The sequence below is a fragment of the Capricornis sumatraensis genome, chromosome 2 (genome assembly GCF_032405125.1).
Source record: "Capricornis sumatraensis isolate serow.1 chromosome 2, serow.2, whole genome shotgun sequence".
NCBI classification, from domain to species: Eukaryota; Metazoa; Chordata; class Mammalia; order Artiodactyla; family Bovidae; genus Capricornis; species Capricornis sumatraensis.
Genome location: NC_091070.1, coordinates 31,090,156 through 31,107,490, shown reverse-complemented (window position 1 = coordinate 31,107,490; position 17,335 = coordinate 31,090,156). Strand labels below are relative to the sequence as shown.

The 17,335-nt window shown below is 41.7% G+C and overlaps 1 protein-coding gene across 1 annotated transcript in view; it reads right to left on the bottom strand.

Annotated features, from left to right (window-relative positions):
• Nucleotides 1-17,335, bottom strand: part of CCDC175 (coiled-coil domain containing 175) — a 79,826-nt gene extending 62,491 nt beyond the window's left edge. Inside the window, exons 1-5 of the mRNA XM_068963689.1 lie at nt 17,164-17,335; nt 15,138-15,223; nt 12,937-13,048; nt 8,259-8,394; nt 4,472-4,700 (exon numbers count right to left, since the gene is read on the bottom strand). Coding sequence (XP_068819790.1) covers nt 4,472-4,700; nt 8,259-8,394; nt 12,937-13,048; nt 15,138-15,223; nt 17,164-17,323 — 723 coding nt within the window. The 5' untranslated portion in view covers nt 17,324-17,335. The remainder of the gene's footprint in view (nt 1-4,471; nt 4,701-8,258; nt 8,395-12,936; nt 13,049-15,137; nt 15,224-17,163) is intronic.

The following is a 17,335-nucleotide window of genomic DNA, read 5'->3' as shown; positions in this document are numbered from 1 at the left end:
TGACTGACTTGACTACCCAAAACAGAATATTTCTCTCACCAGTTATATGAAATTACCCAAACCATAAGAACCTCCATATCCTGAGGCCGCTCTCACTTTCTAAGACAGGCCCAAAATCTGCTTGTGGAATATGTGTGTCTATAAATAAACTTGCTTTCGCTTTATTTTGGCTCACTCTTGAATTCTTTCTTTATCAAAACCAAGGATGTTCACTTGGCAGTCTGTCCCAGAGGTTCACTCCTTTTCCAGGAAGTGATATTTTTCTTTTGTGCATCAAAATATTGATCACTGAGAGACTGTATTCCACTAAATTTTAATTAAGACACAAGAAATACAATATAATAAATGTTTTTTTTCTTTCTTTATACATATACATGTATATGTGTATTTAACATAGCAGGTTGCAAGCCCAGGTCTCATTTTCTGCATTCTAGTTATGCCAGTTCATAACTATAAATATTCTCATGATGGAGAGGGAAGCACCAGGGGCTCAACAGCAATTGTCATCCTGGGCTGGACCCTCACTACTTGGAGGAAAAGAAGGTTGCTGCTGGGAACACCTAAAATGGAGATAAACCTGCTTTTCCTGGGGCAACCTGAAGAAGAACAAAGAGGAACCGATCAGAAGCCATTCTGAGGATGAACTCTTAACAGTTCAGGAGGCAGTAGTTATCTCTGCTGAGCCTCATAAAATTGCTGGTCTCAAAATACCAGCTTTGGGGCTGTGCACAAAAAACATGTGGCCTGCCATTTCAGTAAACAATGAATGTTGCTCACAGTCAAGTATCAGCTACTGTGCAGCCTAAGCCTGGATGGTGTGCCCTGAGAGAATTCAGGATGGAGTGAAACAAGATACTGGCCCTAGAGTTAAGATTCATAACAAAGTGAAACTGTTTACCTCAGATTGGGATGCGAATCCACATGGCTGGGACTTGAGCCCAGCCTAAATGAAAGGTACTAGGTTTCAAGACCTAATGAAGCTCAGGTTCCTGATGTCTCGTCACAGAAAGAATTTAGTGAGAGACAAAGAGGCAAGAAATGGATTTATTCAGATTTATAGAGAAGCACACTCCCCAGACACAGTGTAGGCCATGGGAGAGGATGAGTGTGGCTGTGAAATGTGATGTGGTTAGTTTTTATGGACTGGGTAATTTCATATGCTAATAAGTGGGAGGATTATTCTAACTATTTGGGGGAAGGTGTGCCGATTTCCAGGAACTGGGCCACCACCCACTCCTTGGTCTTTTGATAGAGGCTTGCAACTGTCATGGCGCCTCTCGTGTGTCATTTAGCTTGCTTGAGGATCAAGGCCTAGTCAAAGTTAACTTGTCTGCCCTCTGGGATCCATTTGATTCTAATCTGTTTATGTTGTGTCCTTGGGCTATGTCATTCTTTCAAAAGTTGTGCCCTACCATTTCCCTCCTGTTCCAAAAGGAATTATTTCAATGAGCCTATACTCTTGCATCTTCCCATATAGAGAAAAGCACTAAAATCATTAACATGAGATATCTGTTTTTTGTGTGTGATTAGCAATAATGTTTCAATTTGGACTACGTGGTTTTTCTCAGCTCTATATATCCTGGCTCCTCTATTACCTCTTTGGGACACTTCCTCAGAACTATTTGAGAGGCCACCTTTCCAGCCTGCATTCTCCAGTAAAGTCCTCAAATAAAATATAACTCACAGCTTCTAGGTTGTGCCTTTATTTTGTATTCACGGACCTAACATTTCAGGTTCTTATGCAATATTGCTCTTTACAGCATCAGGCTTTACTTCTATCACCAGTCACATCCACAACTGGGTGTTTTTTTGCTTTGGCTCCATCTCTTCATTCTTTCTGGAGTGATTTCTCCACTGATTTCCAGTAGCACATTTGGCACCTATGGACCTGGGGAGTTCATCATTCAGTGTCCTATCTTTTTGCCTTTTCATACTGATCCAACGTCTGTTGGATCACAGAACTCTCATAAGAGAGTTCTAGAAAAACATCTATTTCTTCTTTATTGGCTATGCCACAGCCTTTGACTGTGTGGATCACAATAAACCGTGGAAAATTCTTAAAGAGATGAGAATACCAGGCCACCTGACCTGCCTCCTGAGAAATCTGTATGCAGGTCAAGAAGCAACAGTTAGAACTGTTAGGTAGTTCGAATAGAGAAAAGGAGTCCAAAATGGCGGTGGCTAAAAGACAAGGAAGGGAAAAGCCCGGGAAAACAGAACAAAGGAAGGTCAAAGGAAGGTCGGAGGCTGGAGTGAAGACCTCAGGAAGAACAAACAGCCCTCCTGGCTAAGCCCAATTTGCATAGGGCAGGTCCAGGGGAGGAAAAAAACATAAAAGGAGGAGCCCACATGCTTTCTCTCTCTCTCTCTGTCTCTCTCCACCACGGCCCCAACCTCCACCCCTGCGCCTGCTGGCATGCTCCTCCACTCTCTTCTCTTCGAGAACTGATTCTCCTGCTATCTTCTAAATAAAATAGAGCTGTAACACTGATTTGTCTAAGAGCTATGACATGGTTTGTTCAAAACCTGAGAGCTGTGATGGACCGAGGGCTTTAATGTCCCTTGCTCCAAATCACTGTGATGAGACAAAGAACCGAGGAGCATACACTGGCCTGACAGAACCAAATATGGAACAAGGGGCTGGTTCCAGATTGGGAAAGGAGTGCGTCAAGGCTGTATATTGTCACCCTGCTTGTTTAACTTATATGCAGAGTACATCATGAGAAACACTGGGCTGGATGAAGCACAAGCGGGACTCAAGATTGCAGTGAGAAATGTCAATAACCTCAGATACGCAGATGCCACCACCCTCATGGAAGAAAGTGAAGAAGAACTAAAGAGCCTCTTGATGAAAGTGAAAGAGGAGAGTGAAAAAGTTGGCTTAAGACTCAACATTCAGAAAACTAAGATCATGGCATCCAGTCCCACCACTTCATGGGAAATAGATGGTGAAACAGTGGAGACAGTGAGAGACTTTATTTTTTTTGGCTCCAATATCACTGCAGATGGTGACTGCAGCCATGAAATTAAAAGACACTTACTCCTTGGAAGGAAAGTTATGACTAACCTAGACAGCATATTCAAAAGCAGAGACATTACTTTGCCAACAAAGGTCTGTCTAGTCAAAGCTATGGTTTTTCCAGTAGTCATGTACGGATATGAGAGTTGGACTATAAAGAAAGCTGAGCAATGAAGAATTGATGCTTTTGGACTGTGGTATTGGAGAAGACTCTTGAGAGTCCCTTAGACTGTAAAGAGATCCATCCAGTCCATCCTAAAGGAACTCTGTCCTGAACATTCATTGGAAGGACTGATGCTGAAGCTGAAACTCCAATATTTTGGCCACCTGATGTGAAGAACTGACTTATTTGAAAAGACCTTGATGCTGAGAAAGATCAAAGGTGGGAGGAAAAGGGAAGGACAGGGGATGAGATGGTTGGATGGCATCACTGGCTCAATCGACATGAGTTTGAGTAAACTTCGGGAGTTGGTGATGGACAGGGAGGCCTGGCATGCTGCAGTCAATGGAGTCACAAAGAGTTGGACATGACTGAGCGACTGAACTGAACTCAACTCAACTCACCAGCTTCCATGACCTTGCCTGGGTTCCAAAGGGCAGTTCAAAGGGTTGCTGTATCAAGGAAGGGAGGAGATGCAGCAACAAGGGAGGAGCAGTCAGGAAACAATAGTGCAGCCTTGAGGCAAGGATGGGATTCCTCCTCAAGGGATAAACATAACAATATCTTTGAGCTCTTACACAGAACTGGAGTCCTCATCAAGTAAAGATGTTAATTAACTACTTGTTGAAGCATTTTTCCTTTCAGAGAGAAGGTCACAGTTCAATAACCTTGAGAATCATAGAAGCCATCACAAGATCACCTGATGCCAGGCCAGATGACCTCTGGATTGAAGGAATGCAGACCCCCGTGTGCACCCAGATCCTTCCGTTGACTATAAGACTCCCCCCTCACTGGCTTAGGATACATAATTTTGAGGATATTAGCCCACTGTGGTTACCTTTTGTTGGCAAAGCAATAAAGCTATTCTTTTCTACTTCACCCAAAACTCTGTTTCCAAGATTCAATCCAGTGACAGTGCACAGAGGCCAGGTTTTGGCATCAGTTCCAGCAGAGCTGAACTCACTGATCCTATCTACAGAAACAGGGCCTCAGAACTGTCAAAGACAACCAAATGACACAGAACCAAATTCCTACTTCCTATAGGGCTGCATATAAGCAAGGGGCCACCCCAGTGTTGCCATCATTATCACTCGTGTTCTTTCCCATGAACTGAGATGGTGGTACAAATCTAACATCTCCCCCAGGGGCTCCAGTGTCCTGGAGCCTCTGCTCTATTCCTGCAGAAGATACCATGGGAACGCTTGCTATCATCAAGAGCAAATACGTTATTTCTCATATCCTGCTTCAATTCTGTACAATTCTCTATTTTTTAAAAAAATAATACCACTTACCTCTTGATTCAATTTTTCTTTTTTCTTCAAATATTCTGCTCTTTCTCTTTCTATTTGCTCCTCTATTTCTCGAATATATGTTTTTTGCAATTCAAGTTCTTTCTTCTCCGAGTTAATTTTGGTATAAGTGTCATTGATGTAAATAGTGATAGAGGCTTTTTCTCTCATTGCATGGTTGAGTGACAGGACAATCTTTCCATAAAGCTTCACTAACTCCTCTTGCCTTTCACTAGAGAAAAAGAATCCTTCTTGACAAAAAGAATGGCTTTTTCCAGAGGGAAATTTAAAGTCTGTTTGATGAGATGAACCACCACAGAGAGGGAAACTTAAGGGACATTTATTTTAGAGTTGTATTTGTAATGGCCTAAACTTAATAGCACCCCACTCCAGTACTCTTGCCTGGAAAATCCCATGGATGGGGGAGCCTGGTGGGCTACAGTCCATGGGGTCACTAAGAGTCTGACACGACTGAGCGACTTCACTTTCACTTTTCACTTTCATGCATTGGAGAAGGAAATGGCAACCCATTCCAGTGTTCTTGCCTTGAGAATCCCAGGGACGGGGGAGCCTGTTGGGCTGTCGTCTATGGGGTCGCACAGAGTCGGACACGACTGAAGTGACTTAGCAGCAGCAGCAGAAGCAGCAAACTTGGTTGAGATGAAGGACAGAAGGAAACACAGTATCCATCTTGCAACTGTTTATCACTGCCGAAGTGTCTTCAGGTCCTGCCTCACCCCAGCCATCTTCATATACCAGGTAGTTACTATGGGATATTTTGGTTTAAAGCTTCAGTTCAGTTCAGTTCAGTTGCTCAGTTGTGTCCGACTCTTTGCGACCCCATGAATCGCAGCACGCCAGGCCTCCCTGTCCATCATCAGCTCCCGGAGTTCACTCAGACTCACGTCCATCGAGTCAGTGATGCCATCCAGCCATCTCATCCTCGGTCGTCCCCTTCTCCTCCTGCCCCCAATCCCTCCCAGCATCAGAGTCTTTTCCAATGAGTCAGCTCTTCGCATGAGGTGGCCAAAGTACTGGAGTATGATTCAAAAACCCTTTTGAACAGGCAAGTGGAATCTCGCTGGACAAAAGGTTTGATATGTAACTTTGCCGTAACTACCTTATCATCGTAAGATACATGGTTAAGCCAAAGATAGATAAACATCCCACCACTCTTCCAGTCACCTTCTGATGCCATTGCCCTGCATAGAATGTCCAGGAGAAACCTAATCCTCCTCTAAGGACAGAAATTGGGGAAGAGGGATCTGAGTCCGTCTTCACGGTTCAGAGGGAGCTTAAAATCTTATTTAAACTCTCTTAACTCCTCACATTTGTGCGTACTCAGTCGCTTCAGTCGTGTCCGACTCTGTGTGACCCTATGGACTGTAGCCTGCCAGGCTCCTCTGTCCATGGGATTCTCCAAGGCAAGAACACTGGAGTGGGTTACCACGCCCTCCTCCAGGGGATCTTCCTGACCCAAGGATTGAATCCATGGCATCTCTTGTGTCTTCCGCATCTCAGACGAATTCTTTACCACTGAGTCACCTGGGAAGCCCTATCTTCTCATAGCCATAGCCAAATCTGAGTTTAAGAGGAGAGGTTAACCTTGCATATTCATTGCTGGTTACTCCCACCTGAAGAAGACCCTAAGATTGTGAGAAACATCTGCCTCAGGAATGACAATCAAAGATTTGGAGGAAGAACAGTGATGCCATTTCTCTATTTTCCCTTTTTCGAATCTCCTGCAATGTAAAGACTTTCTTCTAATCTCCAAAGCTAAACACTTAAGTTCAGGGGGATTGTGTGCAAAGGCTCAGGAAAATGGAAACAGGTTGCTGGTAAGTTTATTTTCCAGAAGTTAACTCCACCACAGAAAGGCAATTGAAAGAATCCCAGGCTAGATGGTGTCAAATAATGGGTCTTTTGTAGGCTTAGTAGAGGAAGCCTGCTAAGAATGAAGCAAACTAAGGATTGAGTAGCCTTAAGGAAGCAAAGCAAAACATATCAAATCAATACACCTGACTAGGTATATTGAGATGGGCTGGTCTGCCAAATTCTCAGGACCTGAGGAAATCCCCTTCCCCCGCCCCTGAAGAGCTTGCATGTGCCCAGGTTTTGAGGATTGTCCAGGGGAGGGCCAGCCTGTCAGAGAGGGCGGGCACCTTGATGTACCTCTTTCTTCCCAAAATGGATGAAATAATTGACTGTAGCTTGGTGATGCTGGCTCATCAGGCAACCCACGTTATGTTCACTTGTAATTTGGCTTTCCATGAAGATTTCTCTAGGGCAGTGATTCTCAAAATGTGGTCAGGACCAGCAGCAGCATCTAGGAACTTGTTAAAAATGGAAATTCTTGCCCTCATTCCCTAGACCTACTGAATCAGAAATCTGCAGCAGAGGTCCCAGTAATTTGCATTTTAACCAGCACTCCAGGTAATGCTAATGTACACTCAAGTTTGAGAGTCATTGGCCCATAGGGGTGTGACGGTGCTGGCCAATTGATATGAATATTCCAGCCTGGGCATTCGCTTCCTTGTTAGTAGTTTAGAAATTGATAGTCTGTGGTCCCCGGTGATTGTGGCTAGCGTGCACCATGCATAAATGTGCATTGTGAATCTCCAAGAGGGGTTAGTGTCTGCAGTCCTTCTCAGACTTGTGGTCATGCCCTTTCTTTTTCATGGAGCATCTTCCAAAACAGGTGTTCCAAGAAAACTGTCCCTGGGCCTTGAGCTCCTGCCTAATTCCTGATGCTTTGATATCTTTTGCACCAAAGCAACCTTCTGAATATTTTACCTTCCCAAGAAGATTTTTTCACTATAATGAGGGCTCTTTGAGTATTTTTCACTCTCACAAACAGGAAGTCTGACATTTATACATTGCTCCTGCAAATTTACTCATAGAGCTGAGATATTCTTCCGGATTTTATTGTTTTTTCTTTCAGAATATCTCTTCCTTCATGGACTGGGTAAGTCAAGATTTGTAATCTCCATTTTACAGATGGAAAAGATGAAGCCCACAGAGGGGGAAGTGCTAATAACACAGCTGAAGAATAAACAAACGAAACTAACAGGTGTCAGCTTCCATTTAATTGCAGGCAATAAATATCTAGGACCAAGCCTATCCTCAGCCCTCCAGTAGACTATACCTGAATGTCTTTAAAGAACTAATCTAGCTACAGTATACCTGGTTTGATATTATACTTGCAACATAATACCCAGCAAGATTTCTTGCTTTGGTGGTTGAGGTTTGTAAACTTACTTTTCCTAAAAATGAAATGAAAGTCACTGTGTTTCTACCTTTGGAGGTGGGTGCGAGGCAGTGTGTGACTTACACACAGTAAGTTGTGTGTAGTTGCTGTGGGAAGCTGAATTCCTTCTGAAATCCTACAGTCTCCTGGCTATGGTGGTAGAAGATTTTCTGCTCTCTTCCCAGCTCTCTGAAGCTATCACACATCCCTTATCAGCCCAGTCATCTTCTACAAGTTATCTCTGCTTCTTAACTTGCCCTGCACCAGTTCAGAGGTGGTTCAGTCAATAATTCATGTCCGATTCTGTGTGACCCCATGGACTCTAGCCTGCCAGGCTCCTTGATTTTCCAAGGCAAGAATACTAGAGTGGGTTGCTGTTTCCTCCTGATCCAGGAAATGAATTCAAGTCTCCTGTCTTGCAGGCAGATTCTTTATCGACTGAGCTACAGGGAAGGTCAGACCAGAGGACAAATCCCTTAGGAAAAACTTCCCACTTTATCCCCAGACCCTGACTCCTTCAAACAAACAAACAAAAATACCTACCCTAGAGCTGTATTATCTGTTTGCAGATGGAGTATTTTCTTCTTCAGAAACTCCATTTCATCATTTATCTTTGTAATTTTTGTATGTAGTTCAGTTATCTCAACAAGATTCACTCTGCGAGCATCCCTGACACATTCTTAAAAGTAAGTGGAAGAAATGTTACTCATTTATTTGAGAAACTGCACAATTGTAGATACTGACCTTTCACGTATGTGTTGTGTTTCTTTGAAATATTCTTCTAAGTATGTTCTGGATCAGAAACCTCTCCCTCACCCCTTTGGACCCTCTCAATCTCACCTATCAATTATACCCCTAATTTCAGCTGCTGCTATGGTCAGTGACCAGCTTTCTATGAGCTCTGCACAACTTTAGACTGGTGCAGTCTGACAGCTCCTGATTCCTGCCTGTCCTATCCACTTCTCAGCTATCTAGGACTTCCCTGTCACCTCTACTATGGGACATCTTCAGATACTCACACCCCCCATGTACGTGTAACGCAAAGTTTGGGAGATGTGGCAAGCATGCACCAGTGGACTGCCTGGATGTTCCCGAGAAGGGGGTACCACTGTGTCCTGGGGGCATATTCTCATACTTAACTAGTTGCTGTCACCACTAGTCAGTATCATACTGCCTCCATATTAGCTCTCCCTTCTTCCTGCTTTGGTTCCTTATCCCACTGTCATCCACCTGGACTGTATGTCCTAATAAAATAATAGTGCAGGGACTTCCCTGGTGGTCTAGTGGCTAAGACTCCATGCTCCTAATGCAGGGGGCCTGAGTTCCATCATGGTCAGGGAACTAGATCCCGCATGCAGAAAGTAAAAAAGATCCTCAATGCTGCAATGAAGATTGAAGATCCTGAGTGCCACAACTAAGACCTGGAGCAGCCAAATAAATAGAGTATTGAAATTAAAAATAAATAAATAATAGTGCAAAAGCCACTGCTTTCGGCTCTGCTTTCTGGGGAAGCCAGTGTGTTAAAAAACTAAATTATCCATCGATAAATAACATATCTGTGTAATCGCATAAGGCTTAAATCACAGAAGATTTCAAAGGATCACCTCTGTGCTTGAGAGATAGATGGTGAAAATGCATGAATTTTTGAACTGTTGTTTAAAAATGAGTATTGGGCTATCCATTGCTATGCAACAAATTCCCTGGAAACTGGTAGCCCCCCTGAGAGAACTAAATTATTTCTTTCATAGGTTATAAGTTAAATTGCCCATTGTAGCAGGGCTTCTCAAACTTTATGTCTTGAATATGCATATATATCACCTGGGGTGTATTGTTGAAATATAGAATTTGATATAGTAGGTCTGAGGAGGACCTAGAGACTCTGCATTTTGTAACAAGCTCCCAGGTGAGGTTGATGCTACTGATCCAAGGACCATACTTTGAGTTGAAAAGCTTTATAATACAAAGCCAATTAAATTTATTTGGTTAAGTATTTTATGTGTATCAAAGAACTTATAAACTAGCACAGTATTTCTTTTCCCTTCTAAAATATTTGTCTTGCTTATAAAAGTAACTGGAAAGTAAAAAAAAAAAAAGAAAAAAGCAACCAAAGAAAATAAAACAGAAACATTCTTAATTCTATCTTGAGCACAGATTCTTCTAAGTTTTATTTTTTATCCGCATGTAGGAGTTTGCTGGATTTTCCCTGTCAACTAACTGAGCATATTGTTTCATAACTGACTATATCTTTCAGAGTCTAATTGGGAGATAGAAATCTCACATTGAATAAGGAAGTTTTAACATCAGGAATTATTAACTGTATCAGAGAATTAGCTCAGTTGGTAAAGAATCTGCCTGCAATCCAGGAGACCTGGGTTTGATCCCTGGGTTGGGAAGATCCCCTGGAGAAGGGAAAGGCTACCCACTCCAGCATTCTGGCCTGGAGAATTCCATGGACTACAGTCCATGGGGTCGCAAAGAGTAGGACACAACTGAGTGACTTTCACTTCACTTCACTTCAGAGAATTAGAGTAATGAGAGAATGAATAGTAAGAACGTAAGGTGGCGCTAGTGGTAAAGAACCCATCCGCCAATGGAGAGTGTAGGTTCGATCCCTGGATCAGGAAGACCTCCTGGAGCAGGGCATGGCAACCCACTCCAGTATTCTTGCCTGGAGAATCCCATGGACAGGGTAGCCAAGCGGGATACAGTCCATGGGGTCGCAAAGAGTCAGACACGACTGAAGCAGTTTAGCACAGCACGCACAGAGGACTCTAAAGAATTCAGCAATACCCAGCACAAGGAGCAGCACTATCCCGAAGGCTGAGATAGAGCGCCTTCTAGGAGGCAGCACCTCCAGTCCCAAGATCCAAACCCCACTGAAGAGGGCTGTGGATCATTGGATGGCAAAGAGCTTCATGAAATGCTGGGTTGGCAGAACTTACTAGAAATATGGCTTCTGGGGGCACTGGGGAGACCTGTCCACAGGGAATTGCTATACTTCAGAACTCACTGCAAACAGTGCCAGAGAAGCTTCACAGGGAGGTGCTGCACTGGTAGCAATCCACCATGAATCTGCCCGAGGCCTATGGGTGGGAGCTTCCGGGCACTGAGGGCTGCTGCACGCTGCTGGGAGAAGTTACCTGCACTGCAAGAGCTGGCCAAGCTGAGCACACCGGAACATGAAGAGAACCCCCTCTTCCTTCAGTGTCCCTCCAGTGCCCTATACTAACAAAGCTTAACACTGGGCCTGCTGGCAAAGGGAGAAACTTACAGGACCCAACTGTCTTATGACAGGGCAGACAATGAAGGTAGATTCGGAGCTGCAAGGCAATAAATGGATAACTGGAACAGCTACTTAAAAAAAAATTTTTTTTTTCAGTTTATTTAGACCACTGTTTTAGGTTGGGCTCCCTAGAAAATAAATTTTTAAATTTGTATAGAGCTGGGGAACATCTCCTCTGAGGAGATAAGAGTTGCAGAAGGGTGGAGGGTTTAAATGATAAGGAATTTTAAAGCTGCAGTGACACTTCAGAGTTATTCTACAGTGATGGAGGGAGGCAGACCTTTGTGCTCCCCTGGTGACCAGTCACTGAATGTGGACAGCCCTAGGGGAGGGCAGTAACTGGAGTGAAGCCTTTCTCTTGTCAAGGACAATTCCTGCAGAGGAACTGAGCTATGCACTTCAGCCAACACTCCTGGCAGCTGGAAAAATAAAATTGGAGTCTGATCTTCCAACAAATACAAAATTTAACTCACTATGGATTAAAGGCCTAAATATAAGAGCTAAAACTATAAAACACTTAAAAGAAAACATAGGTAAAATCTTCATAACATTGGATTTAGCCATGATTTCTTGGATATGACACCAAAAGCACAGGCAACACGTGAAAATATAAACTGGACTATGCCAAAATTAAAAACATTTGTGTATCAAAAGTCATTATCAACAAGAGTGATAAAGTAGTTCATTGAGTGGGACAAAATCCTTGCAAATTATACATCTGAAAAGGGCTTAACATCCTGAATGTATAAAGAATTCCCAAAGCTCAACAATAATGAAGCAAATAACCTAATTAAGAAATGGGCAAAGGAAATGAACAGACATTTTTCCAAAGAAGACATACCAATGGCCAATAAGCCCATGAAAAGATGCTCAGCATCACTAATCATTGCTGCTGCTAAGTCGCTTCAGTCATGTCCAACTCTGTACGACCCCATAGACGACAGCCCAACAGGCTCCCCTGTCCCTGGGATTCTCAAGGCAAGAACACTGGAATGGGTTGCCATTTCCTTCTCCAATGCATGAAAGTGAAGAGTGAAAGTGAAGCTGCTCAGTCATGTCCGACTCTCAGAGACCCCATGGACTGCAGCCTACCAGGCTCCTCTGTCCATGGGATTTTCCAGGCAAGAGTACTGGAGTGGGGTGCCACTGCCTTCTCCGCACTAATCATTAGGGAAGTGCAAATCAAAACCACAAGAGACAGCAATTCTTATCCAGTAGGGTGGCTATTATTTAAAACAAAACAAAAACAGAAAATAGCGAGTGCTGGCAAGAATGTAGAAAAATTGGAATGCTTTTGCATTGTGCAAATGAAGGTAAAACGATGCAGTCACTGTGGAAAACAATATGACAGCTTCTTGGAAAACTAAACACAAAATTACTGTATTACCACACAATCCAGCAATTCCCCTCTACATTTCTACCCAAAGAGTTGGAAGGGGAGACTTGAATAGATATTTGCACCCCTGATACAATGGATATAAACACCCGTTTGTAACAGCACTGTTATTTACTATTATAATTGTTATTATTTTGTAACTACATAATTTTCAATAGCTAAAAAAATGGAAATAATGCAGGGTCTGTTGAGGGATGAATGGATAAACAAACCACAGTATATACATACAATGGAATATTGTTCATCTGTAAAAGAAATTCTGGCATATGCTACAACATGAATTACCCTTAAAGATATGCCAAGTGAAATAGGCCAGTCACAAAAGGACAAATATTGTCTTTAGTCTATTTATAATAATTATATAAATTCACGTCATATATGTTATTCCACTTAAAAGGGAGACATTATGGATCTCACTGTATGTGTCTTGTATACTATTTCTGGCTATTTTCTGATATGGAATAACTATTCAACTCATCTTGTTACAAGTACAAGATTATTGCCTTATAAGATAAACTAAATTTCTAATAAACTCAAAGTACCTTCCAGTTCTCTGCTAACACTAGTGGGAAGAGTTTCCAATACAAAATATAATCTGCTGAGTTCCATGCTTTCAATTTCCAGAAGATCTATTGTGGACTTTCTCATTTCTTCCTGAAAATGTGAATTACATATTTAAAAAGTTAAGATATTAAAATAATGAGATTGATTTCCTAAACAATGCCCACAAATGTTTTCAGACATCAAAATTTGCTTTTCAGTAAACATCTTTTGCTGTCATTTTTATTTGGAATAGAAAGTGGGAAATAATTGTTCTCCAATCAGATTTTAAGGTATCTTTCTTCATTTATCTTTTAATTTCTTCTACTCAGAAATTATTTTTTTGCTATGTGTGTGTTCTTTTTTAGGAAAGACTCCTAAAAAAGAGTGGCATTGAGAAAAATCTCCTTAATAAACTGGAACATGACTATAAAAGCATGCTTAGGTTTAAAAAGAATGATAGTTTTCTTATATCTACCTAAAAATCCAAACAAATAGTCAGATGGGGATATATATGTGGGACTATTTTTAAAAAAGGAAAAACATTAAAAAAAACTGATAATCTGATAGTGAAAAAAAAAGATAAACTGTTTCAAATAAATGGTGGTAGTGGATATAGTTCTTTATGATCTGAAAAATTGCCATTATATTTTATAAATAATAAAAAGCAGGTTGCCTAACTGTATATTTAGTTTGATCGTTTTTCTGGTAAAAAATAAAATTCAATACAGGCATCGTCTATATCCTGAAAGTAGGAAAGACATCCATCAAAGAGTTAATTATGATTATTTTAGGGTGGGATCATGATGTTTTATTATACTTTCTTCCTTTTGCTTGTCTATTTTCCCCTAACTTTTCCAGAGTAAACACACAATGCTTTTATAATAGTGAAAATGTTACTGCAAAAAATGAGAGGATTTATCTCTATTTAAGGGATTTCACAGCTCATATGGTATATGGCTGCTGCTGCTAAGTCGCTTCAGTCGTGTCCGACTCTGTGCGACCCCATCGACGGCAGCCCACCAGGCTCCCCCGTCCCTGGGATTCTCAAGGAAAGAACATTGGAGTGGGTTGCCATTTCCTTCTCCAATGCATGAAAGTGAAAAGTCAAGGTGAAGTCGCTCAGTCGTGTCTGACTCTTCGCAACCCCATGGACTGCAGCCTACCAGGCTCCTCCATCCATGGGATTTTCCAGGCAAGAGTACTGGAGTGGGGTGCCATTGCCTTCTCCATATGGTATATGGAAACATGATAAATACTTTAATAAGCCAAAGTAAATACTTTGAACCTTTCAAATCCTGGAGAAAGACATAAATTTTTAATAAAAGAACAAAATGAGGAAAAGATTTCCATAGGATCACAATGCAGTACCACACACACAAACTCTCAGTGTTTACATATATGTACATGTACACATGTATGTTTACATGTACTTACTTTACTGGGATTATAAAATCTAAGTCTGTAGTATACATGTACAACTACATATAATTTCATAAAAATACAAAGTAACGAGATTAATTTTTTTCAGCAATCTGTAGACTCAACTCATTTATTTTACAGCCATATTTCTACATTTTTAGATATTTGATATATAGGAGATTCTTACGGGATGTCGCCTTTCTGAAATATCATTCAGGGCCAGAGCCAACAGAGAGACATGGTTGTGATGCTTCGAAAGGAAAGTCTTTAAATATTACTTTGATGGGGCCCAGTTAGCATAACTGAAAGAGAACCTGTTTGCTTTCATTGAAAAGCACTGTCTATGTTAATAGAGTAAGTCCCGAATAATCTTTCACCAGTTTTGTGAGGAATTGCTTATAGAGACTTGGGATAATTGGCACTATGCATGCAGTTTATCCCAGAGGTTGTTTGCTGGTTTTAAGCAATGTTCCCATATTGATGGCACGTGACTCACTCTTAACTGAGCTCTGTTATCACCAGGGTCTCTTCTCTTGAGCAGTCTTGCCCTCCTACATAGCACAGGTCCTTAACTCAGTGCTCTGCCTGGGAAACCGGGCAGCAATCCACGGCTGATCCACACTGGTGCAAATGTTAGTAAACTGAGAGAAATTTTTATTCAGGGCAAATATTTTCCTTATTCATCTACTGAAGTACGTTGAACAGAGTTGGTGCTAAATTAAAGTTTGATGAAGAAATAAGTGGAAGACTGAAAAAGTAGCTCTTATAGGTAATACAATACCAATTTCTTAACAGCGATAGCAACGTCCTTAAGAAAGTTCTTAGCTTCTTCATTGCATTTAAAATAGTCACTTTGCAGTGATTGTTCTAAAAAAAATCAGAAAATTAAGATCTCTTACTTATCTATCCAAATCCTATTTAACCCTTAAAGGTCTAGCTCAAATGCTTAATCAGTTGAAAATTACATCTTCTAATTCTTAATTTTTATAGTAAATAATATGAATCTCTTTTGTACTTATTTCTTATTTTACAGTGTATAAATTTAGGGATATCCTTCATGTTTCTTGAGGCCAACCTCCTCTTAAGTTTCCGCCTTTGTATAATTCATGGTAAAAAGAAGGAATTTGTATAGTATAGGACAAAAAATTTGATAATTCAATAAATATTTTACAAAAGGGATAAATATAACATGTCCATAATGTGGGCTTAAGAAAGTCTTCATATATATATTTGTATATATATATATATGCTGCTGCTGCTACAGAGTCACTTCAGTCACTCTTTGTGACTCCATGGACTGTAGCCCGCAAGGCTCCTCCATCCATGGGGATTCTCCAGGCAAGAGTACTGGAGTGGGTTGCATGCTCTCCTCATGTGTGTATATATATATACACACACACATACATATATATCCTAAATGTAATATTTTACAAAAAAACACTTAATTCTTTAAAAATCCATCATGTCGTTTGCACTTCTGTGCCAGTATTTTGATCATGGGGTGAGAGTAAATATTTGTGAAACTGGTAGGTGTGAGTTAGATAAGAGTTTTTAACCCCTTTCATTCATTGCCATATAAAAGATATCACCTTTCTCTCACATACTATAAGATGAAAACACACGAGAAGAGAGGTTTGGAAAATGTTTGCAGAAGTAAGGAAGACAAGATACCTGCAGACAGAGAAGAAGGAAAAGAAAAAAAGGAAGAGGAGAGACAACAGCGGAAACTCCACTCACCTTGGTTCTGTCACCATTGCATTATACAGATTCTGTCTAAACAGATTCCAGGGTTGCATCCTCATGTGCAGCATGAGTTTGATAAGCTTAATTTTTCACATGTTTGTATAATCTAAATTGATTGTTATAACTCCATGATGCTTCCCATTTCACAAGTGAGAGACCTAAGACTTGAGGTTATGTGATGTGCTTTAGGTGACAGAGCCTATCACTGATTGAGTCTGGATTCAGACACAAGGGGTGTGACTCCAGAGTCCATGCCCTGAGTGGCCATCCTCACCTCCCAGAAGAAATGCTATTTTCTGCCCTCCGTTCCAGGGAACTTGGATTCTCTTAATGGACTAAGTTCTCAAACTGAGTGAAAATCAGTTCCTGAGGTTCCAAGCAAGTGTGTGGTAGGGAGGGACAGGCATGCTTGGCTTGCTGTTGCTGTTGTTCAGTTGCTAAGTCATGTCTGAATCTTTGTGATCCCATGGACTGCAGCACGCCAGACGTCCTGTCCTTCATTATCTCCTTTCAATTCTTCTATGGAATGAATGAGTACAAGCATGTTCCCACTTGTAAACGGACTGGATAGCTACATATTTTATAACTCACACTTAGGGCAAGAAAGCATAATGAAGCTTTCTCCTATGACAAATTTTCCGACGGTCAGAAATTGTTAGCAGAAAAAGTATTTGTGCCTAATGCACAGTTCCTTGCCTAAGGCAACAGGGGCTTCTTGAACACTCGCTTTCTGATTTACCTGTTAAATTCTCCAGTTTGCCATGACTAAGTGTTGGAGAAAGTTAACTTGCCAAGAAAAAGCAAGAAAGAGACAAACTGAAATTAAATACACAGCCTAAATGCAGTTGGGCACTCTAATTACAAGGAAATGGCAATAGCCTGGGAGTTCAGGATTTGTCTGGGATTTGTCACCAGCTACTAGTGTGAGCTGAGCCTTGGGTCCCACTCTGTCGCCCATCTCTCCCACAACGAGCTGGAGAAGGTTCCCTCTAGGGTTTCCGCTTCATGCTCTCTAAGCACCACTTCCGAGAAGATATCCCTCCGGGAGCCCACGGGCCGCTCACCCACAACAAGGAGCTGCTCAAGAGCGTCGGTGGCGACCGAGGAGCCCAGCGTGGAGGGGAAGGCGCATAATTCCAGGGAGGGGCCAGTGGAGACGGCGGCCACCGGCAGCGCCTTCTGGCTGCCTAACCCCAGCTCCCGGGACCAGGAGCTCAGAGCCATCTTCCTGCTCTT